Below are 27530 nucleotides of genomic sequence, written 5' to 3'. Positions count from 1 at the left end.
TCTGGACTGTTTGCTGCAGCTCCAGTGTCCACCAGCAGATGTCTCCCAAGAGCCAGCAGGCTGTAGTAATCAGTTACACCAGTGTTCAGCTTCCAGGTGGCTATTTAAGACTGCTCCTCCCTTCCCCCAGTGTGTCACTATTCTGATCAGCTTGTTGACAGAGTTCCTGATACATATCCTGATCCATCCTGCACCCCTCTGCATTGCTCCTGCTCCCTGCTCTAGTACCCAGTTTTGATCCTCTCTACCTTGCATCCCCGTATTCCCTGTACCCTTGTCCTTATATTTGTATATAGTCAGTAGTTAGGTTTATTAGTTATTTTTTGTCATTTGGGGTTTGTTCTTGTTTGCTGGAGTTTTTTTATGTTCGTTGTTTGCTGTGTATGCTTGTTTGTTTGTTTCACTGTAAATAAATCACACTTTAAGGATATCTACATTGTTTGGTCTGTTTCCATGTGTAGCTACATATATCTGGTCTCCCTAGCTGTTGAAACCTGACACAAGCGTCCCCTATGGAAGGGGAACCCTGCCAACAACTTCTTACAGGGAAGCTCGGCTGACCAGTTCACTAGTCTGACCGAGCCCTGCAGAGTGCACCTGAGAGGAGGTCAATGACAGCACCGCCAGGCCAGTCTAAGGGTCTAAGAGGGGGGGGGACACTGATATAAAGGTTTTCCGCTTATATCAGTAACCCCCCTTACCTTAGTGTATTCACTCTGTGGAAGGTGGTCTCTGGTCACCAGAGTCCCCCCACATCAGAGTTCCCAGCATTCCCCTTTACATCAGAGTCTGCAGGATTCCCCCTTACAGTGCAAGGGGGAACTCTGCGAACCCTGATGTAAGTGGGAACTCTGATGTAAAGGGGAATTCAGTGGACTCTGATATAAGGTGGTCTCTGGTGACCAGAGCCCCCTTTACATCAGAGTTCCCCCTTAGATCATGATCTGCAGCATTCCCCTTTATGTCGGAGTTCCCTTGCACTGTAAGGGGGAATCCTACACATATGGGGGAACTCTGTGCTGGCTGAGTTATATTAACCTGACCTTCATGTAAATAGAGAAATATGATTTTTGACTTTTGTTTAACTTAAACACATTGCTAATAGCACTAGCTACATGTTTATAGTTTAAATATTGATATTTGCACTGTTCAGCACTGACTACTACCATTGTAGGTACTTTTTTGCAGTGGCAGAAAAAAATGTGGCTCTGTCAGTAAATTTCATGATTTTTTGCCAATTTGTAAATTTCATTTCAGGGGGGTTGGCAACACTGATATGCAGTTCCACCTATAATGCTTCAGCACTATCACACTATCCATCCACAAGGTCCTCTTTCACATTTTCTTTGAGATGACTTGTCAAATAGAGACAGACACCACCACCTTTACGTTTTACCCTCTCTCAAAAATGCAGCATGGCCAGGAATAGTAATAGCCCAATTGTGTGAAAAATCAATCCAAGATTCAGCAATACTAATTAAATCATAGTTCTTCATGCACCAAAGTTTCCAACTCACCTATTTTGCTTGGCAGATATCTGACATTGATGAACAAATACTTTCATTTTTTGTTGTTTTGCATTTGCGTTTTCCATTTTTTTCTTTGGTAGTACAAATAGTACTATAATTGTTTGTAACATGGGAACCTTCTTATCACTTTCCATAGCCCTTCCCCCATCCACGACCATTCCACCCATCATTAGGGTCTGACCCTTGACTGACCTGTCTGCCCATTATATTGTAGTTCACCCTCAGTCCTAGTTTTAATACTACACATCCAGCCTTCTCACAAACCTCTCCCCCAGCACAGCAGACACCCTTCCATTTAGGTGCAAACCATCTTTTCCACATAGGTTGCACACCAATGAAAAGTCAGCCCAGTGAAACCAAAATCCTTCTCGTTTTACACCAGGTCTTTAGCCATGCATGCAGTTCTCTAATCTCCCCATGTCTTCCCTGTGTTGCACATGGCACAGGCAATATTACAGAGAATATAACCTTGGAGGGTCTTCCCTTCAACTTGCAGCCTAGTTCTTTAAATTGATTATTAAGGAGCCTCAATATTCCATGTATTCTGTCATTGGTCCCAACATGGACCAAGACAGTTGGGTTATGCCCAGGCCCTCCCAGTAATTTATTAACCCATTTCACCACATGCCAAATCCATTGCATCAGGGAGACAGTAAACCATTCAGTTGAGGTAATCTTGGCAACAATTTATTCAGTCCTTCTATAGAATCCCCTATTATTACCAACTGTCCACGCCTTCCTTCACTACCCTCACCAGCCCTGCTATATGGGCTGTTCTCCTACCTGTTAGGGATAGCAGTGACATCTAGGGCTGCCACCTCTGAGTTTGCCACACCCACATATTCACCCAACTTGGCAAATTTGTTTGGGCACTCAAACATAGGACTGGCCTTAATTTTCTGTGAGCCCCTACCACTCCCTCTAACTGTATTAACCCATCTTCCTACCTGATAATCCTGACTTACCCCTCCACAACTACCCCATTAAACACCTGCCCAGTGAGCAGAAGACTCCTTGAAGGTTGTCTATTTCACTCAGTGTTGCAATATGCACTTTCAGACCTCTAATATGAGCTTCCAGAAGGGCAACATGCTCACATCTATTGCAGTGGTATTCATCCTGGACCTATCGCTCCATTATTGTATACGTGCGGCACACTGTGCACTGTGCAAAACCTTCAACCTTGCTAGCATTCATTATCCCAGTTACAACAATAGTATTACCTGCAGGAAATGTAAAGTGGTTCTAAAGGCAATTTTTTTTTTTTTTTTATCTTATAGCGTTCTCTGTAATAAGGTAAAAAACCTTTAATGGTCAATGGCTCATCTATTTTAGTTCTGCTAATCTGACCCTGCTAATACTGAATTTAGTTCTGAAATGTTGTATTTTAAACTAATTTGAAACCAAAAAAATTTTTATTGAATACCCACTATTTTTTTATTTTGTGTTTTGGTAATGTAACGTTTTATGCCTGGAAAACCTATGAAGTATGTACAAAAATCTATTAGTTGAATTACTCCATACAATGCTTTGAGTTTACATTTCATTTCCAGCATTCCATACATTATTTTTAAAAAGTTAACATTTTTATGTAGAAATTATAATAAGTGCTCTTAAACCAACTACTTGGTACATCTACATCAGTGGCCAATAAAACCAATGATTGTAGATCACTATTTCAAAGTGAATAATCCATAACCAAATCAGATTGTTGTGTTAATTTCCACAGCCATGCTACTATGATTTCCTCTATCCACTGACTCTGAAAAAATTCCATTAAAGTATATCTAAACTCAATCATTAAATATAATAAACCTTTATCATGTTAATGAAATTTCAAAAGTTGTTTTCAATATTTTTAAATCTGAAGTTTTTATTAAAATAAGACCTGGTGATTGTCCCACAAAGGTCATTATTCAGAGACATCCTATTATAGGATGACCTCATTGTAGTGATAAGTGGTTGTTTTTGCCAACCTCTAAACTACTACTGTATCTTTTTGTGAAACATGCAAATACCCTCCTTTTTTTAAAAAAAGGCTCTACTGTGCTGTACAGCTTATATGAAATATATTTAGAATATTACAGTTTAGAAAAATGTAATGAGTAATGACTTTAGTAAATATTTGATTAAACATTTAAAGCAGGTCCCAAAATGTATGTGCAGTGCTAAAATTCTGTTTTAGGCGTACATGAATTTATTGACACTTTTCATCACAAATCAATATAGTGCAAATATTTTTCTATTAAATCTTTATTTTCTTTTACAAACCAACCTCTACAATATTTGATTAATTAAAAGGTAATTTGTTATAGTTTCATTATATTCCTTTTCATACTTGCTTCAAAAAGGCATAATTATACAAAGATGAGAACAAGAAAAAAAAATATTTCACATTTAATGACTGCTTTATAGCTTGAATTGCACAGTCTAATGTGGGGAGAAAATGTAGTATAATATTATAGCAACACCAATAATTATGAGGTGCGGGTAATCGGAAACAGAACTGGTAATACTGCAAATACTAAGAGCCCGCTGAAAAAATCATATCTCTTCTCAAAGGATGTATAATATGGCCGTTCCATATTGCAGATATTGCATATATTTTTAGGCAGACTGTGCATAACATACATATTGATATACACAGAGATAATACCAAGTAGAGGGTGAAGTATTTCCATTTCCACAGTGACAGTTCATCAGGATTCAGGAAAAGAATTTCAATAACAGTAGGAGGTAAGTAAGTCAGGCCATTAAACTTAATGGCAGTAACTGACAAAGCTTTGCACTTAGAGGAGAGGGTTGCAGAGTCATTTCACATCTAACCTCCGCTGGGTTATAATAGCATGCTTTATATGGGGGTTGCCAAGTGCAAACATTTAATTTTGAAAGTTAATTTCCAGCAAGCTATTGCACTAACTGATAACATGTAGAAAGACTTTTTTGAACAATGGACTTCATAAATTGAAAGGAAGTAGGTTTGTTTAAAGACATAAATAAACCCAGGGTAAAGGTCAGCCAAGTGTGCCTCTGCAACTTTTAAAAAACAATACTTTTATTGAAACAAGTTCCACATTATGAGGGTATCTGATATTTTAGATGTAGAAAGAAAAATATCAAAGGTCTGTTAGAGTGCACTGTAACATGAATGAGGAGAGGTGACATTACTGTTCCCTCTGAGCTCTAATACCAGATACTGTGGCCAATGGGGAAGGGGTTACATAGAAACTTTTATTTTACCCTAAATAGGCAAGGTAACAGTATTACTTTAAGTGCAGGCACCATAAAGTAACCCTCCTGGCCATTAACAAGTCAATTATAGCATACCAGTGGGAAAAAATGTCCCTTTCATTGATTTGTAGTTAGCTGAGATGGGTGGGATCCATACCACAGAGATATTTGTATTCATTTTCATTCAGAATGTGTGTATACAGTGCCTTGAAAACGTATTCATGCCCCTTGAAATCTTTCACATTTTGTCATGTTACAACCAAAAACGTAAATGTATTTTATTGTTTTGTTTTTTTGGGGGATAGACCAACTCAAAGGGTCACATAATTGTGAACTGGAAGGAAAATGATAAATGGTTTTCATATTTTTATTTACAAATAAATATCTGAAAAGTGTGATGTGCATTTGTATTCAGCCCCCTTTACTCTGATACCCCTAACTAAAATCTAGTGGAAGCAATTGTCTTCAGAAGTCACCTAATTAGTAAATAGAGTCCACCTGTGTGTAATTTAATCTCAGTATCAATACAGCTGCTCCGTGAAGCCCTTAGTGAGAACCTTAGTGAACAAACAGCATCATGAAGGCCAAGAAACACACCAATCAGACAGGTCACGGATAAAGTTGTGGAGAAGTTTAAAGCAGAATAGGTTATAAAAAAAATATCCCAAGCTTTGAACATCTCACAGAGCACTGTTCAATCCACCATCCAAAAATGGAAAGAGTATGTCATAACTGCAAACCTGACAAAAAGACATGGTTGTCCACCTAAACTAACAGGCCAGGCAAGGAGAGCATTATTCAGAGAAGCAGCCAAGAGGCCCATGGTAACTCTGGAGGAGCTGCAGAGATCCACAGCTCAGGTGGGAGAATCTGTCCACACGACAATTATTAGTTGTGCACTCCACGAATCTGGTCTTTATGGAAAAATGGCAAGAAGAAAGCCACTGTTGAAAGAAATCCATAAGAAGTCCTGTTTGCAGTTTGCAATAAGCCATGTGGGGGACACAGCAAACATGTGGAAGAAGGTGCTCTGGTCAGATGAGACCAAAATTGAACTTTTTGACCTAAAAGCAAAACGTTTGTGTGGTGGAAAACTAACACTGCACATCACCCTGAACACACCATCCCCACCGTGAAACATGGTGGTGGCAGCATCATGTTGTGGGATGCTTTTCTTCAGCAGGGACAGGGAAGCTGGTCAGAGTTTATGGGAAGATGGATGGAGCCAAATACAGGGCAATCTTAGAAGAAAACCTGTTAGAGTCTGCAAGAGACTTGAGACTGGGGCAGAAGTTCACCTTCCAGCAGGACAATGACCCTAAACATACAGTCAGAGCTACAATGGAATGGTTTAGATCGAAGCATATTCATGTGTTATTATGGCCCAGTCAAAGTCCAGACCCAAATCCAATTGAGAATCTGTGGCAAGACTTGAAAATTGCTGTTCACAGACGGTCTCCGTCCAATCTTACAGAGCTTGAGCTATTTTGCAAAGAAGAATGGGCAAACATTTCACTCTCTAGATGTGCAAAGCTGGCAGAGACATACCCAAAAAGACTTACAGCTGTAATTGCAGCAAAAGGTGGTTCTACAAAGTACTGACTTAGGGAGGCTAAAAACAAATACACGCCACACTTTTTAGATTTTTATTTGTAAAAAATTTTGAAAACCATTTATCATTTTCCTTCCACTTCACAATTATGTGCCACTTTGTGTTGGTCTATCATATAAAATGCCAATAAAATACATTTACATTTTTGGTTTTAACATGACAAAATGTAGAAAATGTCAAGGGGTATGATTTTTTTTTCAAGGCACTGTATAAATATTTAAATATATATATATATATATATATATATATATATATATATATATATATATATATATATATATATACACCATCTGTCATGAGTCTGCAGTAATGTCTGCCTGCTTACCTCTCTGTTGTGTTCAGCTTAGAGACCAAACCCTGTTCACCTGTCTGCTTAAGTAATCTTCCCTCAAGCATGGTTCCACCCCAGCCTCTAACAGAGAACACTATATTAACCTGTGCAATGCACCCGAGCCTCGCTGATCAATATTGTGTGTTTGGCTTCCAGTGTGTTTCTTGCCGTGTGCTCTACATCTGATTCTGTTTACCATCTATGGCTTGTTCCTGACTATCCTTGTCTGCTTCATACCCTGACCTTTGGCGTGTTCTTTGACTACCCCTGTCTGCCTGGTCCCCCGACCTTTTGGCTTATATCCCGACGATCCCTTGTTGCCCCTGCTGCTTCCTCTCTATCCTCCAGTAGCCTACTGTGAGCGTGAGCTGGGAGACCCTGGGGGTCGCAACCTGGAGCCAGTTGCAGCAAAGTCCATCCCCACCACTAGGGGCTCTGGTGAACACCTGCTGGCTCTTAGACTCCGCGCCCTGGGGAATCTCATGCTCTAGCTCCCAGTGGGATCCGTGTTGGTGCTCCAGAGGACCAGCTTTCCTGAACCACGCAGAGCTCCATCCACGTGCACTCCTGATCCCAACGGCGTGCATCCGTCACCTGGCCTCAGGTGACCTGACATTTTGATCAGCCATGGATCTGGCTGATGTGCCGCTACCCGCAAATGATCCTTTGCAGGGCATAGTCTGTAGACTCGAGACCCAGGAATCTAATCAGACTCAGGTGATGCGATTCCTCCAGGATTTGGCTTCCCGCTTTGAACAGCTTCAGGCCTCCTTAGGAAACCTGATTCAGCAACCTCAATCACAATCGGCGGCTGTACCTATTCCGGTCACAGTCACATATTTCCCTCCTCTCTGGTGAGGCTTTAGCCTGGGCTGCCCCCCTGTGGGAGAAGAATGATCCAGCGGTTTCTAGCCTGTCTGACTTCTTGAAGCTCTTTCGGAATATCTTTGAGGAAGCGAGTCAGCTTTCTTTAGCGGCCAGTGCCCTTTTACGTCTTTGCCAAGAGACTTCTTCCATGGGACAGTATGTCCTTCAATTTCCTATACTAACAGCTGAGTTGAGCTGGAATAATGAGCCTCTCTGACCTAGTGAAGGATGAATTAGCAGGTAGAACCATCCCTGTTGTTCTGTACAATGTCATCTCCTTGTGTAATCAGATCGATATTCGCTTTCAGGAGAGGTCCCTAGAAAAAAGACGCCAGTACTCCCTGGTCCTTAGCCAGCCTGAGATCCTCTCCCTCTGTCCCATGGAGCATCTTCTGCCAGCTGAGGAACCTATGCAGTTGTGCCGGACCAGGCTTTTCCCTGAGGAACGTGCTAGGTGCAGAACTCTGGGCCCGTGTCTCTACTGTGGGGGCAAAGGTCATGTTCGTGACTCCTGCTCGCTTCGTCCGGTAAATGTTCGGGTCTAATACATCTGGAAGATGGAGTATTGGACCCAGAAATATCACCTTCTCATCTCCTTCTTTCTGTGTTCCTTTATGTAGGCGCTTCCCCTCAATCGGTCCTGTCATACCTGGATTCCGGTGCTGCTGGCAATTTTATGGACTGGAGAACTGCATCTTCCATGAAACCTACCCTTTCGCCTCTCACCACACCACTGGTAGTCTCGGCTATTGATGGCACTGTTCTTTCAGGGGGCCCTATCCACTTCCAGACTCTCCCTGTTAAGATTTCAGTAGGGATACTCCATCAGGAGTGGATATCCTTCCTTATCCTACCTAAGACCTAAACCCCCATCGTATTGGGCCTACCTTGGCTACAGTTCCAATCTCCACACGTAGACTGGACTTCAGGGCAGATCTTGGCTTTGGGTTCCTCCTGTTTCTCGTCCTGCCTATTCAAAATTGTCTTAAAGGAGGGACTTCCGGTCACAACCAAATCTGTATCTTCTGCTCTTCCCGCAACATATAGCGATTTCCAGGATGTGTTCTGCAAAAAATCAGCTGAGGTGCTTCCTCCTCACGGGCCTTTTAACTGTGCTATTGACCTTGTTCCCGGAGTAAATCTGCCCAGGGGCCGTACCTACCCTCTGTCCATCCCAGAGACCTAGGCCATGTCAGAGTATGTCAGAGTATGTCACTGAGAATCTTGAGAGGGGGTTAATCCGGTAATCCTCATCACCTGCGGGAGCCGGGTTCTTTTTCGTTGCCAATAAAGATGGTACTTTAAGACTCTGCATTGATTATCGGGGCCTAAACGTGGTAACAATCAAAAATCGATACCCCTTACCCTTAATATCTGAGCTATTCGACTGGTTGAAAGGTGCCTCTATTTTTACCAAGTCGGATCTCAGAGGGGCATACAATCTGATCCGGATACGGGAAGTTGACGAATGGAAAACTGCGTTTAACATTAGAGATGAGCATTGCAAATAATTGGTTATGTCTTTTGGTTTGTGTAATGCCCCATCTGTATTCCAAAACATTGTCAATGAAATCTTCAGGGATCTGCTTTATCAATTTGTGGTTATCTATTTGGATGACATTCTCATCTTTTCGGAAAATCTACTTGTTCACAGAAACCATGTTCGGATTGTACTTCAACGTCTTAGAGAGAATAATCTGTATGCCATGCTGGAGAAATGTTCTTTTGAATGTTCTGAGGTCCTGTTCCTGGGATGTTTTGTCTTTAGTTTTGGTCTTCGTATGGATCCTGGAAAGGTCTCAGCCATTACCAACTGGCCTCTTCCTGCCAACCTCAAAGCCACACACTTTCTTGGGTTCACAAATTATTAAAGGCAGTTCATCAGGAATTACTCTTCTATTATCTCCTTGACCAAGAAGGGTGCGAATGCCAAGGAGTGGTCTCCTGAAGCTGTCTCTGCATTTCGTGATTTGAAACAGGCTTTTGTTTCTGGACCTCTCTCGAGGAGCCCTAATCCTGGGGATCCATTTTTTATTGACGTTGACTTTTCTTCAATGGGGGTGGGAGCTGTGCTTCTTCAATCCTTTGAGAAGAAGCATCAACCTTGTGCGTTCTTCTCCCAAAAAAAAATCTCAGGCAGAGAGAAATTATGCTATTGGTGATCGAGAACTTCTTAAAATTAAATTGGCATTAGAGGAGTGGCGTCATCTTTTGGAGGGTTCTCCTCAGTCCATAACGATTTTCACTGATCATAAAAATCTGCAGTACTTGCAGAATGCCAAACGACTGAATCCCAGACAGGCCAGGTGGAGCCTTTTCTTTTCCCGTTTTAATTTAACGATTGCCTACAAACCTGGTTCCTGCAACAGTCGGGCTGATGCACTCTCTAGGTCATTTGACACTTTGGATGAGGAGGCCACCCCTGAACCTGAGGTGATCATTCCAACCTCATGAATTCTTGCCCATTACACCACCCTGGAGTCAAAAATTGCTCCTGGCAAGACCTTCGCCCCTACTGAGGTAAGAGCTAAGAACCTTTGTTGGGGACATGATTCCAAGGTGGCAGGTCATGCTGTGTTCCTCCGATCCTTCCTGCTCATCAGTCGCCACAACTGGTGGCCTACGCTTCGCTCTGATATCAAAGACTACGTTAAGGCTTGTCATGTCTGTGCTCAGTCTAAATCCTCCACAACAGATCCTGCTGGTCTTCTCATGCCCTTGACCATTCCTAAGGAGCCCTGGTCTCACATTGCCATGGATTTTATCTCCGATTGTCCCACTGTCTCAGAATAACACAGTCATTTGGGTGGTAATCAATTGGTTCTCTAAGATGGCTCATTTTGTTCTTCTACCTGGTCTCCCTTCTGCTCTTGCTTTGGTTCACATTTTTGTTTGAGAAATCTTCCGCCTCCATGGGGTTCCTTCTCATATTGTTTCCGACAGGGGTGTTCAATTTATTTCTCATTTTTGGAGAGCCTTTTGGAAATCCCTCAATATTGTCTTGGATTTTTCCTCTTCTTACCACCCTCAATCCAATGGACAGACTGAGAGGGTTAATCAGGACTTAGAGGTCTTTCTCCACACCTTAGTCTCGGCTAATCATGACGATTGGTCCTCTCTACTCCCGTGGGCAGAATTCTCTCACAATAATCATGTAAACATCAGTTCTCAGAAGGCACACTTTTTTACAGTTTATGGAAAACACCCTCTTCGTATGACCTGTTCTCCAGACATTCCAGCTGGCTACGGCTCAGGAATCTTTCAATACTCTTTGGGGTGACATTCATGATTCCCTCTGTGCAGCTGCTGGCAAATTCATAGGGTTTGCCGACCGTCACAGGCATAAACCGCCTTCTCTACAGCCAGGGGACAAAGTCTGGCTTTCCACCAGAAACATCAAGCTTCGGGTTCCTTCTCTGAAGTTTGCCCCAAGATTTATTGGCCCATACTCTATAACTTCTAAGCTGAATCTGGTTTGTTTCAAACTTCAGATTCCTAAAAGCCTAAAAACCTGAAACTATTCCATGTTACCCTTCTGAAGCTTTTAGTCCTCAATAAGTTCTCTCATCCTCTTCCTACCGTGGACAAGGTTTCTGAGGATAATCAGGAGTATGAGGTTAGTCAAATTCTGGATTCCTGGCTCTGTAAATGCATTCTTTAGTACCTCATGCACTGGAAAAGATTTGGTCCTGAGGAGAGGTCTTGGATCACTGCATCTGATGTCTTTGCGCCTTGTCTTTTGAGGAGGTTTCATCTGAGGTTTCCCTCCAAGCCTGGTCCCAAGTGGGGGAGGTGGAGGCCTCGTAAGAGGGGGATACTGTCATGAGTCTGCAGTAATGTTCATGTCTGTCTGCTTAGCTCTCTCTTGTGTTCAGCTTAGAGACCGACCCCTGTTCACCTGTCTGCATAAGTAATCTTCCGTCAAGCATGGCTCCACCCCAGCCTCTAATAAGGAACACTATATTAACCTGTGCACTGCTCAGAGTGAGCCGCACCCTGAACCAAAACTACTACCACAGCATTTTGCAGCATCATACAATACCCTCTGAAATACACCTAGTTGGTCAGGGGTTCATCCTACACAGCAAGATAATGACCCAAAACATACCTCCAGGCTGTGTTGGAACTACCTTAGAAGAAAAAAACAAGATAGTAGCCTTCAAATCATGCAATAGCCAGCACAGTGTCCAGACTTAAGAATGAACTGGACAGAAGGGTGAATACAAAGCAACTTATAAGTGCAACATTTGTGTGAACTTCTGCAACAGTGTTGGGAAGAATTTTCTGAACAATATTTGATTTTTGTTGTAGAAAGAATGCGCTGGGCTGTTATATCTGCAAAAGATGGCTACTTTGATGAATCAAAAATTTAGGTTACATTTTGTTAAAGAAAACAATTTAATAATTTATTTTTTATGTGCACTTGTTTATTCATTCTATGCTTTACTTTCAGAGTACGTTCAGACATTAAACTGCATACATTTCAATAAAAACTGGAAAAATTGGGGTGTTCTAAAACCTTTGACTGGTAGTATATATAAGGCTTTTTAACAAAAGGAAAACAAATAGAGAGCCAGGTTAATGTGAAAAGGACCCTAAAACTCCACCTGCTAGCTCAAAACTAGAATTTAGTCCTGAATATTTGTAAAATCACCAAACTTCTTTTTAAGCATACCACAGAAACATGCAGGCACTCTATGATGCATGTATTTTAAGTGCAACTCTAGTTTTGTTGAGAAATGAAATAATCCACTCTAGAGGAAGTGTGTATATCGCAAGAAATCTAACAAACTTTATTGAAGTTCCTATACTTTTCTCTGCTATATATATATATATATATATATATATGAATCTCACTTATGTATTAAAATGTTTGCCTGGTGTTCAGCTTTAAATTACAAAATTACTTGTATAACATTTATACATGTTTTAGTTTTGTTTGTGAAAAGCAAAACATGTAGTAATTTGTGGTAAATGGTAGAAACGTATAAACTTCTATACTTACATTGAGACACAGACACTTTCAGTGTTTGTTGAATAGTTCTGAAACATATAGGCATAGAAAACAAAGTCTGTGCAGGGAGACATAGCTGCTGCTGGCAATTGCTGAAAACACAATAGGTTCATTGAGTCACAGAAACACTCACTCTGTGTTGGCTAGTCCTGGAGTAGGTAGGGATAGATCACAGAGTCAGTCCAGAGAGGGATCGTTTCTGCTGTCCTGTACAGTGCTACTGAAAATTCTTAAATTTACATTCAATGTGTGTTGGGGACACTTGTAGTAGATAGTGGTTTCAAGGAGAGAAGGTTTCTGCTATCCTATACAGTGCTACTGAAAAGTCTGATATTTACAGTCAGTGAATGTTAGGGACATTTAGAGTAGGATGGAAAGATCAAAACATGGAAAAACATGAAAAAAAGCATGGAGTCCATATTTTTCATATTTTTTTTCATACTTTTTTTTTCTGTAAGATAAAAAGTCTCAAATATAGATTTTTTTTTTTTAAATTAAAAGCTTCCTGATATCTTTCCCGCTCCTATTGCGGCCCAGAAAAGTAATTTAATCACTACAATATTTTGATGCATTTTTTAGTAAAATAAATACACTACAATCTTCATTTTTTTTTAATAAAAATAAAACTGGCTAGTATCTTTCCTCTTTAAAATGGAATATATTACAAATTACTAAATACTGTGCTTTTGAATCAATACACTATTTTTTTCAGTGAAATACACTCTGTTTTTTGTTTTTGTTTTATTTAACCTCCTTGGCGGTAATCCCGAGCGTGACTCGGGTCTGACTTTTACTGTCAGGAGCGGTAACCCCGAGTCACGCTCGGGGTAACATTGCAGAGCATCCAGCGGAGCCCTTACCTTCTCCTGGGTTCCAGCGATGCCCTCCAGTGTCCTCGGCTGTGCTCCGCTGTGATCGCCAGCGTGATCACAGCATCTCACTTCCTAGTTCCGTTCCCTGTGAGCAGCAGCGGCGCACGGGAGCGGAACTAGGCGGGAAATTCAAAGTTCAAACACAAAACACAAATTTAAAAAGAGGTGATACAGTGTAATCTGAGAGGATTACATTGTATCATCTCAGATCTCACTGATACAGTGCCCCTTGCCCCAGTGCCCATTGCCTCCAATAAAATATTGAGAAAATGGAATCCAAAAAGCGCCATTTCGCTACAAAATTGCCTTTGGAGCAGTTGAATGACAGCGACATGGAGTTGCTCCCAGAACTCAGCGATAGCGAGTCGTGGGGAGATTTGTCGTCTGACACTGAGCTGACAAGTGACAGCGATGACAGCGGTGATGATCCTGCACCTGACATCAGCGATGTGTGCACTTGGTGCCCTATTGAGTGCGATACAGACCAGGTAGCGCCCCCAAGATTTCCCTTCACTGGATCACCTGGGATGAAGGTCGAAGTTGAGCGTGGCAACCCTCTGGCATACCTGCAATTATTTCTCACAGAGGAGGTAATTGAAAAAATTGTCATAGAGACAAATCGCTACCAACAGCAGCAATCCGCTACGCTGCATGCCAGGTTTTCCCGAAGCAGAAGGTGGGAACCGGTGACTAAAGAGGACATCTGGCTGTTTCTCGGACTCATTATTCTTCAGGGGGTGGTGGGGAAACCACGCCAGAAATGGTACTGGACCACCAACAAGTTATTGGCCACTCCGTTTTTTGATACTGTGATGTCCGAATACCGTTTTTCCCTCATCATGAAATATTTTCACTTCACTAACAATGAAGAGTTTGATGAGGCCACGCATCCTGCGCCCAAGCTAAAAAAAATCTGGGAGGTATGCCAAATTATTGGGAACAATTTCCAGCGGGCCTACGTGCCAGAAAGGGACGTCAGCGTGGATGAGAGTTTGATGGCCTACAAAAGACACCTAAGCTGGATCCAGTATATTGCATCCAAAAGAGCGCGGTTTGGCATCAAATCATACATGCTCTGCGAGTCATCCACCGGATACATATGGAACTCGGTAATTTACACCGGTAAAGGCACGAAGTTCAACCCCAGGTACAGCAATTATGGGATGGCCACATCATATGTCCTTACACTGCTGGAGCCATTACTGAACCAGGGATATTGTGTGACCATGGACAATTTCTATACGTCGCCGGAACTGTTTGAGGTTTTGATTCAAAACAAGACGGATGCCTATGGCACAGTTAGGCCTAACAGACGTGACATGCCATCAATGTTTGGAAAGAAAAAAACTAAAACCCGGAGAAATGGTTGCCTGGCAGAAGGGTAAGATGATGGCAATACGTTGGCGAGACAAGAAGGACGTGTGTCTCATGAGCACTGTGCACAATACCTCCACTACCACGGTCCACACAAAAGGTGGGAAAGATGTGCTGAAGCCGCAAGTCGTCATAGACTATAATTGCACTATGGGAGGTGTCAACCGAGCCGATCAGGCAATGACCTTTTATCCGACTATGCGGAAACAGCAGAAAAAATATTACAAAAAGATTTTCAGGCATCTTCTGGAACAATGCCTTTGGAACGCTTACATCTTGTACCGAGCAGGGAGTGACAGGCCTCTTGCTCATTCAGATTTTATCTGGAAGGTGGCTGAGCAGATTTTTGCCAAACACCAGATGCCATCAGTTGATGCGAACAGACCTGGACGACGTGCTGTTGGTGTTGCCAACCCAGAACGCCTAACAGGTCGGCACTTTATGGACTATATACCGCCAACCGCAAAAAAGGCAGCACCTACCAGGATGTGTGTGGTTTGCTGTTCACACAGAGATGACAAGGGAAAAAAAATCCAAAAAGAAAGCAGGTTCTATTGTCCGGATTGTGACGTGGGACTGTGTGCTGTACCTTGCTTTAAAATTTATCACACTCAATAGTGAAGGAGGGAGGGAGATAAACCATCGCCACAACTAGAGAAAGCAGGAGACAAATATGTGATGGATATAATGGACTTCACTGAAGAGAACTGGAAAGCAGTGTGTATCTCCTACCCAGATACAGTAATCTCCGCCAGGGACAAACTGATACAGTTAAGGTTGACTTCTAGCTATTAATAAGGGAACATAAGCCCTTCCTGGAGACTGACCTCACCTCTTATCCTGATACCTGTATCATGGCACCAACCGGCTGTAGTCATCTGGACAGCATGCCCACACTCTTTCTGCAGGGTACATGTCGATGTCACTGAATGGTTCTTGGCTGTTAAAGTTTTATGAAGACAATGGTTGGAAAACAAACACAGAGACCTCATCCTCATACGTTCACAAATGTTTTAACACCAGAACGAATACCTGAATTTTGCATACCTCCCAGGCATCAAAGCCAGAAAGACCTAAAAGTAAGTCCTCATTATCTGTCCATCCCTGATCTCAGTAGCTCAATATTCGAAGCAATAAAGCCTTATTCTTTTGATGCACATATTATCCAAGTGGATAGTGTTGAAGAATCTCTTGAAGAAGATTATACTAATGCTGATCCTCAACCACAGGCTGCTCTGTCCTTACCCCATCTCCTAAAAGCACCTACCTGCTATGGGTTTTGCACCTTGTTGGAAAGCCCCAACACAAGAAGAAAAGAGTCACTGTTTCACAATGATCCTGCTAATCCACCCATTCTGCTACCTCGATCTCGATCTAATACCATTTCCTGCAGAGAAACAACTTCACATAATAATTTCACTACAAAATCAAGGCCTCTGCGACGTTCTGGTACTTTAGATAGTGATACAACTTCATCCACTGAATCATCACCTTTAAGCTCCCCTCTTCTTTACAGATCCCTCCCTATGTCCCTGTTAAAAGCTTTTAACCAAGAAAAAATTTTCTCCAGAACTTTGAAGGTTAGATGCAAATTTTCTTTCAGGAATAACTCAGTGTCCACTGATGAAGACAGCTCAACAGACAGCAGCCCATGTGTCACCAGAAGACCTTCCGAAGAGTGGACACTGCATCCTCCTACATATTCACACCCTGGTCTGTTGTTACCTCTGAAGCAATTCCCTATGGATAACACTTTAACCTTGGACACAGGAGGAATATTGCGTTTGTCCACTGAATACAGAGCTGAAAGCCTAAGGCTCCGTATACGACTTGTGAGTGCCGAGGGACTTTACAGAGAGTCTGTAGATTCCAAACATATCAACTGCAGTATTTCCTTATCAATTGTACCTGGGAAAAACCAAAAGCAAAGAAGTACCTTGATCAGAGGAAGTCGAAACCCAATCTTTAATGAAGATTTCTATTTTGAGGGCCTTGAAGCCGAAGATCTTCTCCAGAAAACATTGAAAATTAAAGCTATAAATAAGGGATCTGGTGTACGAAGAGAAACTATCCTAGGGAGAAGCAAACTCCACCTTCTCAGTGTTCTAGTGCACTAAGAGATGTACATTATCTATTTGGTTGGTACTGAATCATTTTGAATTAAAAGCAAATAAAGCACAAAATGTCAAAAAAAAATAAAAAAATAAAAAAAAATAAAATAAAATTTATCACACTCAGGATGTTTACTGAATTTTCTTTGTCTGACAAATTTCTTTAGTTTGTATTACATTATTGAATAAAATTATATTATTTAAAAATTTAAAATCATGATTTTGTGTTTCAAACTTTATCACATCTGAGATGTCTACTAGAGTCTTGTTTGGTCAGGTTTAAGTAAGTAATTACTAAGAATTGCAGGCCTATAATACATAGCATCAAATTTCCATGCAAAATAATTGTACCGCTTTCAGCACAAAATTCCAGACAGAATCATACCGCCAGGGAGGTTAAAGCTGGCTAGTATTTCAATGTTGCCTAGTACAAGTGTATAAATACTGTGTATTTAGTAACTACATACTGTGTACATTTTACTGCCAAATTGTCTCACTGAGGTGCTACCCACACCAAGCTCTTTGCTGCAGTCAAGTGTTTCCTCATAAATCTGAAATCCAAATGGCCAATACTTTTATTGCAGATGATTTACTGCAAGCAGAAGCTGCAGACCACAATGTTGTTGTGGCAGCAGATACAATAAAAAGATACACACCAGTGCTGGCCCGCCCCCTCTCTCCTCGCCACCCCCTATATGCAGTCAATATATTCATGCATGGGGGGGTGTTAGTGCTGTGGCACGCCGTGGGGGGGCAGGGGGCTAGGTGGCAGTTGTGCTAGTGCCGCTCCACCGGCGGCCGGGAGGGGGGTTGTTTGCCACATAGATCTGTTGTGGCTGCTATTCATGCATGGGGGGGGTGTTAGTGCCGTGGCACGCCGTGGGGGGGGCGGGGGCTATGTGGCGGTTGTGCTAGTGCCGCTCCACCGGCGGCCGGGAGGGGGGTTGTTTATAGCATAGATCTGTTGTGGCTGCTATTTCCACTGTTCAATTCAAGCATATTCCTGCTGCTAAATCAGGTTTTGCAGCCAAATCTACTTAAAACGCATTTTTTCCAAGTTTATATTTAAACTGATTGGGGTGCTGCTAATGTATTTAATCCAAGCTTGATATGCAATTTAAACAACTTTAATAACATGCTAAATTTGTGATGCCAGAATATGGTGTTGCTCACCCTGTTCATGAGAAACGCACTGTTCCATAATAACACATACAGGTTAAAGTGGTTGTAAACCCACTTTGAAAAAAAAAAAAACTAACACCTGCAAGACAAAGGCATAATGAGCTAGTATGCATAGCATACTAGCTCATTATTTAATACTCACCTGAGATCGAAGCCCTCTCTGCGTTGCCAGTACACCACTCCGGCGGCCGACATCACTCATGGTGGTTACTTCCAGGTATCAAGGCTATGGCGCTGTGATTGGCCGGTGCCACGATTATGTCACTCCTGTGCATGCGCGCGGTAATGGCACACTCACTGAAGCAACGGCACATACGTGCCATTGCTTCAGTTTGTGTCAGCGTGCATGTGCCGATTATGTCGGCACATGCAAATACAGGGGATATCTCCTAAACTGTGCAGGTTTAGGAGATATCCTGGGTAGCTACAGGTAAGCCTTATTATAGGCTTACCTGTAGCACAAAGTGGTCTGTAAGGGTTTACAACCACTTTAAAGGCATCTCTCAACCATGTAATAGAAAGGAATGGTATTTTCCCATGTTTCCCTCAAAGTTGCATAAAAAGGAGGACCCTCTACCCGTTGTACAGTATTTAAAAAAAAAATGTATTTTCGCATTGGACCATGTCCCCCATGGAAGTTTCCAGCTCCTTATGCCCTTTGGAAAGGGAGAAACACCTTTGCACGCCAACCTGGCCTGAAAGGTGAATCAACAAGTTGGCTTCAGCCTGACTCCACCCAGGCCACACCCTCAATGCATTTCACTCTGCCCACAGGGCTTAATTTTGGAGGTTCTCCATGATTTACCTTTGGGGCCAGGTAGGTGTGCAGCAGTGTTTCCCCTTTTCCAGTGAATGCTACAGTGCGGATACATGGGCTCCTCAGCCACCTTAACCCTTAAGTAGAAGTCACCGGAATTGAAGGATGACTGTCTGGAGCAGCACATCAAGTTTCTTAGGGTCTCTATGCCTTTTGTTCGGCAATCACTTGCCTATTAGCTTTAAAAATGACCATAATTGATTATCAAGACTTCATAGGGCTTCATATTAAAGTTTGTATTTTTTGGACTTTACGAAGGGTTCAATGAATAACTCACGAACCATACCCAAGTACATTTGCTCATCCCTTATTACTTTGCTGGTGAATCCATCTCTACAGAAACAGTAAGTGGGGGGAACACTCTCTAAGAGAGCCCTTGATAGCAGTTAAACATGCCAGAGTTTCTAATCCCTCCCCACTTTATCCAAAATCGAAAAAAAAAGTGGCTGAACATACACTGATTTGAAAATCTAAAATATAATCAGCCTTGTTTAGTAAGCCATTCTTATCCTTAAGATGTATGTCAAGCAAAACAAAAAATAAATTTGCATAACATCTCTACAATGCATGCACATTTTAATGTGTTTTAACCCTCTAAAGAGTCTGCAGGTAAGGAGAAATACTATTGATCAGTGAGAAATGAACTCAAGTTTTACAGTCACACTAATATTCTTATTCTGCAAAAAATAAAAATAAAATACGTCAAACACATACACTACCTAATGACCCTATAATTTATTTTTCATTAATTCATTTATTACTGCATTTTTTGCCTCATTATAACAATCTCTGTGAGCTCCTGAACCTCTCCTTTTCCTTCTCACGTCTGTTTGGAACGAGCAATGCACACTAGTAGCTGTCACATGAACTGCTTTATACACAATTTAATAGCCCTTAGTTCCTAGTCAATCTCGGAAGCAACAGAAATTAAAAGCAGAAAGTGTAACCGCGCTAAAGCTTCAAAATAATATAAGCTCAAAGCTGCACGGATATAACACCAATATCAGTGTAAACAACAATCAAATAAACAAAAACGTGCGCTAAGAATAGTATATGTGCAAAAAACAAATCGCATTTAAAGCAATCCTCATTAATGTCAATCATATATTGAAATAACCATTGACCAAAACAGCTGAGAATAATAATAAAGTGCAAAATGTGCTATAGTGTTAGCATACATAAATATATAGAGCAGTTTGTATAAAGTGCAAGGTATACTAGAGAGTGACCAAACATTAACAAACAAGCAGTTTAAATGGTCCCACATTCATTGCAGGGTAGCCCCTGAACAGTCCTGTGAAGAATAAACCACCTCAGCAGTGAAAGGAAAAAAATTAGTCCATAATAGAGTATCAGAAGGAAGAGAGAGGAAAGTTCCATAAACAATGCACCACTTCCAGGGGACAACCGAAAATTCCACGGTCAGTCAGATCACACAGCCCACAAGGTGCATGAAGAGGAAGAAGATGACTATATGAGAGTTTCCCCGTACTCCAAGGAAGTATCAGATGGACTCTTACCCGAACTGATGGACCTCCCTTCGGGCAAGGTCGTACTGGCAGGCAGACTTAGCCCTCTGCAGGGACTGTGGATGGCTCTGAGTCCTCCGGTGTATCTTCCGTCTACAGCCTGGAACGAACCAATACTTCCTCTGCTTCCCACAGATGAGATATTGAAAAGATAGAATGGATGTCCTGTTTCTGCAAAAACTTGTTTGGTGTGCCGGAGAAATAATTATACACCGGAGGACTCGGAGCCATCCACAGTCCCTGCAGAGGGCTAAGTCTGCCTGCCAGTACGAGCTTGCCCGAAGGGAGGTCCATCAGTTCGGGTAAGAGTCCATCTGATACTTCCTTGGAGTACGGGGAAACTCTCATATAGACATCTTCTTCCTCTTCATGCACCTTGTGGGCTGTGTGATCTGACTGACCGTGGAATTTTCGGTTGTCCCCTGGAAGTGGTGCATTGTTTATGGAACTTTCCTCTCTCTTCCTTCTGATACTCTATTATGGACTAATTTTTTTCCTTTCACTGCTGAGGTGGTTTATTCTTCACAGGACTGTTCAGGGGCTACCCTGCAATGAATGTGGGACCATTTAAACTGCTTGTTTGTTAATGTTTGGTCACTCTCTAGTATACCTTGCACTTTATACAAACTGCTCTATATATTTATGTATGCTAACACTATAGCACATTTTGCACTTTATTATTATTCTCAGCTGTTTTGGTCAATGGTTATTTCAATATATGATTGACATTAATGAGGATTGCTTTAAATGCGATTTGTTTTTTGCACATATACTATTCTTAGCGCACGTTTTTGTTTATTTGATCTCGGAAGCAAGCAAGAGAGGGCGGCTATTATTCTTACATATAGTGGGACCATGGAGAACAAATGTAGCTACCCTTCAACAAAAAGTAAGATCAGAGCAGCAAAAAAACGAATTTGAAGAATTGGAAGGGGCTTAGTGCAATAGAAGATGCTTTCTTTTTTTTTTTTGGTTTAGTATCACTGTAAGCTATGGGGTGGGTTGACACAGCAGCAGTGTTGTCAGCTTCATCCGTTGTCTTTTGCTAAACTACTTAAAGCGGGGGTCCACCTATCTATCGTTTTTTTTTTTTTTTTTTAGTTCATTCACAAACTTTTCTTCTCAGCATTACATACTCACATATTGTGTGTAATATGTCCGCCTGTGTCAGATTTCGTCGGAAAGAATAACTTATATTATTCACTGCAGGCGGTTTCCATTTTCATTGCGGGCATTTGAAGCCCACAAGCATTTATTTCCTGGATGTGGTGAATGCTGTGCTCCCAGCATTCACCGCTTGTTCCCGCACATGCTCAGTGGCATCCTGGCAAGCCTGAGACTAGCTCCCAGGAGTCTGGGAGAGGCTAGAAACACGCCTACTCCCACGGGAGGAGAACCAGGAAGTGCAAAGAAGAATAGAAAAATAAAAGGTAATTACGGCGATTTAATTTTTTTTAAACGGCATGTTAGCATCTAGGCAAGGAAGAGAATACATACAGATATTGTTCAAAATTTGGGTGGAACTCCGCTTTAACCACTCCTATGCTCAGATCTTTACATCATAAGGGCTAATCATTCTATATTCCAAGATAAGAAGTAGGAGGGCTCTTTGAGACAACACAGGAAGTGTGCAGATGCCAAAAGACAGGTTTGAAGATCAACAAGGTTTTTATTTTGCACTTGTCAACAGATATAACAAAATGCTTCCAATTGTATATTTAATAGACCAAAGGCAGCAAATTAAATGAAGTTCACACTGTACGTGCCAATTCTTCAGTTCAGTAAGCAAGCAAAAATCAGAATCAATCTTGTGTTGATCTGCCTTCAGCAAAGTGCATTATAATTGGTTGTTTTTACAATTTACCACATAAGATTAAGAACTAAAGTCATTTTTTTTTATTATTTAGCTTCCTTAATCCCTTTCCACCCACCATCTGTATAAAAATTCTCCTAGCAAGTGCCCCATGCTGGAAGAACATTGTTTACCTTGTGAAGCTGTAGCACACCCTGGAGATAATTCAAATCTCCAGGAAGGAGCTGCAGAATGCTGGGGTCCCTGTACTCAGGAAAAAATAATTTAGTGAAAATATTTGTAGTAGTATTCATTTATGTGCAATGATCAAACTAAAACTGAACTTTTTTACATGCTTGGCAGCTAATAACATACATTTATATTCTGTGTATGAAATAACGCTAATAACATACATTTAGAACTGTGTATGAAATAAAAGCTTTGTATGCCTATAAAAATAATGGTTATTGTGCGGTAAAACCTTGTATACAGTAATCATTCACACAGTAAAATTTTTACAGAAATATCCAGAACCCATGCATTAAAATCTGATGGGGAGGAAAGTAGACGGTTTGCTCAAAGTAATCAATAAAAACATATCTGTCCACTGGCTGGTTTAATTAGTTAAATTTGTCTCCTCTCCCCCTTTGGTGCCACATATGGCACCTTTGGGGGGGGGGGGGGGGGCGACAGGATACCTGGAAACAGAGCAACAGAAACTACCCAAATGACCCTGATCAAAAGATTACATACCACAGTTCTTAATACCGTGTATTGCCCCCTTTAACATCAATGACAGCTTGAAGTCTTTTGTGGTATTTGTGGATGGGGCTCTTTATCTTCTCAGATGGTAAAGCTGCCCATTCCTATTGGCAAAAAGCCTCCAGTTCCTGTAAATTCTTGAGCCGTCTTGCATGAACTGTGCGTTTGAGACCTCCCCAGAGTGGCTCAATGATATTGAGGTCAGGAGACTGAGATGGCCACTCCAGAACCTTCACTTTATTCTGCTGTAGCCAACGACAGGTCGACTTGGCCTTGGGTTTCGGATCATTGTCATGTTGGAATGTCCACGTACGTCCCATGTGCATCTTCCTGGCTGATGAATGCAAATGTTCCTCCAGAATTTTTTGATAACATACTGTATTCATCCATCGATTATGACCAAATTTCCTGTGCCTTTTAGCTCACACATCCCCAAAACATCAGCGATCCACCTCTGTGTTTCACAGTAGGAATGGTGTACATTTCATCATTGGCCTTGTTGACTCCTCTCCAAATGTAGTGTTTATGGTTGTGGCCAAAAAGCGAAATTTTGGTCTCATCACTCCATATGAATTTGTGCCAGAAGGTTTGAGGCTTGTCTTTGTGCTGTTTGGCGTATTGTAAGTGTGAAACTTTGTGGCATTTGCGTAGTAATGGCTTTCTTCTGGTGACTTGACCATGCAGCCCATGTTTTTTCAAGTGCCTCCTTATTGTGCATCTTGAAACAGCCACACCACATGTTTTCAGAGAGTCCTGTATTTCACCTGAAGTTATTTGTGTGGGTAGGTGCTGCACTGCGGGGGTGCTGATGCTCTTGGCCTGTGGTCGCAATGACCGCTGGCCACGCGCGATCACGGGCACGAGAGGCAGAACAGGAACGTGTGTGTGTAAACACACAAATCTCTGTTCTGTGAGGAGAGGCAGATCATGAGTTCCTAATAGCTAGGAACCACGATCTGTCATCTCCTATAGTCAGTCGCCTCCCCCCCACAGTTAGAACACACACTAGGGAACACAGTTAACACCTTGATCACCCCCTAGTGTTAACCTCTTCCCTGCCAGTGACATTTACAAAGTAATCAGTACATTTTTATAGCACTGATCACTGTATAATTGTCAATCGTCCCAAAAATGTCTCAAAAGTGTCCGATGTGTGCGCCATAATGTCACAGTCCGGATAAAAATTGCCGCCATTACTAGTAAAAAAAATAATAATAATAAAAATGCCATAAATCTATCCCCTATTTTGTAGACGCTATAACTTTTGTGTAAACCTCAACATACGCTTATTGCGATTTTTATTACCAAAAATATGTAGAAGAAAACATATCGGCCTAAACTGAGGAAAAAAATAGCTTTTTTTAAAAAAAAATTGGGGATATTTATTATAGCAAAAAATACAAAATATTGTGTTTTTTTCAAAATTGTCACTTTTTTTTTTTAGCGCAAAAAATAAAAAACGCAGAGATGATCAAATACCACCAAAAGAAAGTTTTATTTGTGGGAAAAAAAGGACCTCAATTTTGTCTGGGTACAGCGTCGCACAACTGCGCAACTGCCAGTTAAAGCGGAGCAGTGCCGTATCGCAAAAAATGGCCTGGTCATTGAGCAGCCAAATCTTCCGGGGCTGAAGTAGTTAAAAAAGAGTAAACATGATTGATAATGAATGGCTTCAGCCAAACACTAACCATGAGTGAAAGAAATGTTTTTGTGTTATCATTCATATTCTCTGAAAAATGACCAAGAAATCATAAATTCTGCCAGGGTATGTAAACGTATAAGCACAACTGTATGTATGTGTATATATATATATATATATATATATATATATATATATATATATAGTGCCTGGGGTCCCCTTAGTCTGCCTGTGAAGTGGCTCATCTGTAGCATGTATAGAACATGCTGCAGCAAAAATTACATTTCTAAAGAAAATGAGTCAAATCACATTTAAATTGACCCACGGTTGCAATTGCTGACACCCAGCTATTGAAAAAAAAAAACGGCGTGGTGTCCCCCTCCCTAGGTTGTGATTGTCTTCAGGCAGGGGGCTTATCAGAATCTGGAAGCCAACTTTAAGAAGTGTCCCCGATGTAAATTCATCATCAATCGGAATGCCCGCCGCACCGCTGCAACCCGAAAAAGAAAAAAATAGCTCCGCACTCGTTTGACAGTTCTTAGATAGGTAGGGGCAAGGCCACCTGGTGAAGTCACCTGGTGGCACTGCCCCCTTGTGACATCACAGACCCAGCATGCCCTGGTTTGTGATGTCACAAGGGGGTGGTGCCATCGTGTGAGGTCACCAGGTGGCCCCACCCTTACCTATATAAGAACTGTCAACGGCCTTGGGGACAAGGTGCTTTGGGATAGGGGGGACAAAGCACCCCCCATCTTGAGGGCATGTGTCATGGTATGGTTCAGGAGGGGGGCCACTCCCTCGTCTCCCCCTTTCCTGACCTGCCAGGCCGCATGCTCGGATAAGGGTCTGGCCTGGCTTAAGGGGGGGGGCCCACACCGTTTTTTGATTTATTTTTACATTTCGGCATGGGGTTCCCCTTAAAATCCATACCAGACTGGACCATATGGACTGGGTGGGGGGGGCATGCGTTTTTGTTTTTTTTTCTACTATTTTTTTACCAGCAAATGTTTTTTTTATTCAGCTGTCAGCAGGGAAGCCCATTGACAGCTGATGACTTAACAGTTGTTAAGGACAGCACAGCTGGCTTCCCGTCCCAGATTCTTAACAACCAGCTTTTATTGTGCCCTGATTGGGCAAAGCTTTGCAGGGCGTTCGGGGGGGGGAACAACCGCCGAACACCCTTAAAATTCGGTGTGTTCCCTGAACAGGACGAATAGCCAATGTTCGGCCCGAACTCATGCTCGGGCCGAACCGGTTGACCAACACTACTTTCCAGTGATAATCACAGCGTATGATGGGAGTGGAATCAATGTGTATAGGCACAAACTGTGTATCCGTAGTAGTGCATTTAAGGGGTGTTTGCGTTAATATAGCTGTGCATTAAAGCTAAACTCCAAGCAGACATAACCAAACACCAAATAATGCAGTCATGTACTCATAAAAATAGTTATGAGTTTAGTTTGCTTTAACCCACTGAAGAGCATAGCCCAGAATAGGAGAAGGAAAAGCTGTGCTAGGAGCCAAACAGGTGTGCTGCAGTGCATATGTGCTGATATTAAACATTCTGATATGAGAAGAGAAAAGAGAAAGCAGAGGTATGAGCTCATCAGTGTGCTGCTGCTCCTTTCTGTCAATTTAATATATGCTTTTACCTGTTTTTTTGAAATTACCTGTTTTTCTTTGGAATTTTGCTTCAACTTTCACATTTCGCTAGAGAAAGAACAGTTGAAATCTGAATGTTATTGTCAACTGCTCCATCTTGCTCTGTACCAGGTTAAATGAGCACCGTTATGTCTTCATAAGTTAATTTTCTGGGCTGAAACTCCATATCTCTTGTGCTAAAACAACTACGGGAGAGTAGGGAGTGGCAAATATTCCACATACTGTATATGCTGGCATTAATGTAGCAGAGGATCTCCTTGCTTAACCACTAGCCGACCAGCGCACGACGATGTACGTTGGCACAATGGCATGGCTGGGCAAATGGGCGTACAGGTACTTCCCCTTTAAATTGCCGCATTGTGGGTGCGCGCACCCGCCGCGGGCTCTGTGACCATGCCCGCGGGTTCCGCGGATTCAATGTCCGCCGGGGGCCCGCGATCGTGCCTTGTAAACAAGGCATTTCCCCATTCTGCCTAGTGACACGAAAGTGATCTACTGCTCCCTGTCATCGGGAGCAGTGATCGCTGTCATGTCAGTGGAAGCCCATCCCCCCACAGATAGAACACCTTCCTAGGACACACTTAACCTCTTGATAGCTCCCTAGTGTTTAACCCCTTCCCTGTCATTGTCATTTACACAGTAATCAGTGCTTTTTTTATAGCACTGATCGCTGTATAAATGACAATGGTCCCAAAATGGTGTCAAAAGTGTCCGATGTGTCTGCCATGTCGCAGTCTCAATAAAAATCACAGATTGTCGCCATTACTTATAAAAAAAAATTAATAATAAAAATGCTATAAATCTATCCCCTCTTTTGTAGATGCTATAACTTTTGCGCAACCAATCAATATACGCTAATTGCGTTTTTTTTTTACCAAAAATATGTAGAAGAATACATATCGGCCTAAACTGAGAAAAAAAATAGTTTTTTTTATATATTTTTTGTGGATATTTATTATAGCAAAAAGTAAAAAATATTGCTTTTTTCTCAAAATTGTCGCTCTTTTTTTGTTTATAACACAAAATATAAAAACCGCAGAGGTGATCAAATACCACCAAATGAAAGCTCTATTTGTGGTAAAAAAAGGACATCAATTTTGTTTGGGTGCAAGGTCACACGACTGCGCAATTGCCAGTTAAAGCGACGCAGTGCCGTATCGCAAAAAGTGCTCTGGTCAGGAAGGGGGTAAATTCTTCCAGGGCTGA

The 27530-nt window shown here is 41.8% G+C and overlaps 2 protein-coding genes across 3 annotated transcripts in view; one reads left to right on the top strand and one right to left on the bottom strand.

Annotated features, from left to right (window-relative positions):
- The window catches only part of KSR2 (kinase suppressor of ras 2), a 707775-nt gene that overhangs the window by 64065 nt on the left and 616180 nt on the right, over positions 1 to 27530 (bottom strand). The gene's annotated exons all lie outside the window — the stretch shown is intronic.
- On the top strand, positions 15611 to 17210 carry LOC141127204 (C2 calcium-dependent domain-containing protein 4C-like). Its single transcript, XM_073613491.1, has one exon. It carries the CDS (start codon positions 15784 to 15786, stop codon positions 16945 to 16947), a length of 1164 nt encoding a protein of 387 aa, XP_073469592.1. The 5' UTR covers positions 15611 to 15783; the 3' UTR covers positions 16948 to 17210.

The sequence above is a fragment of the Aquarana catesbeiana genome, linkage group LG01, assembly GCF_042186555.1.
Source record: "Aquarana catesbeiana isolate 2022-GZ linkage group LG01, ASM4218655v1, whole genome shotgun sequence".
Lineage (NCBI taxonomy): Eukaryota > Metazoa > Chordata > Amphibia > Anura > Ranidae > Aquarana > Aquarana catesbeiana.
Note: the sequence above shows the minus strand (reverse complement) of the source record. Positions and strands in the feature narration are given on the sequence as shown.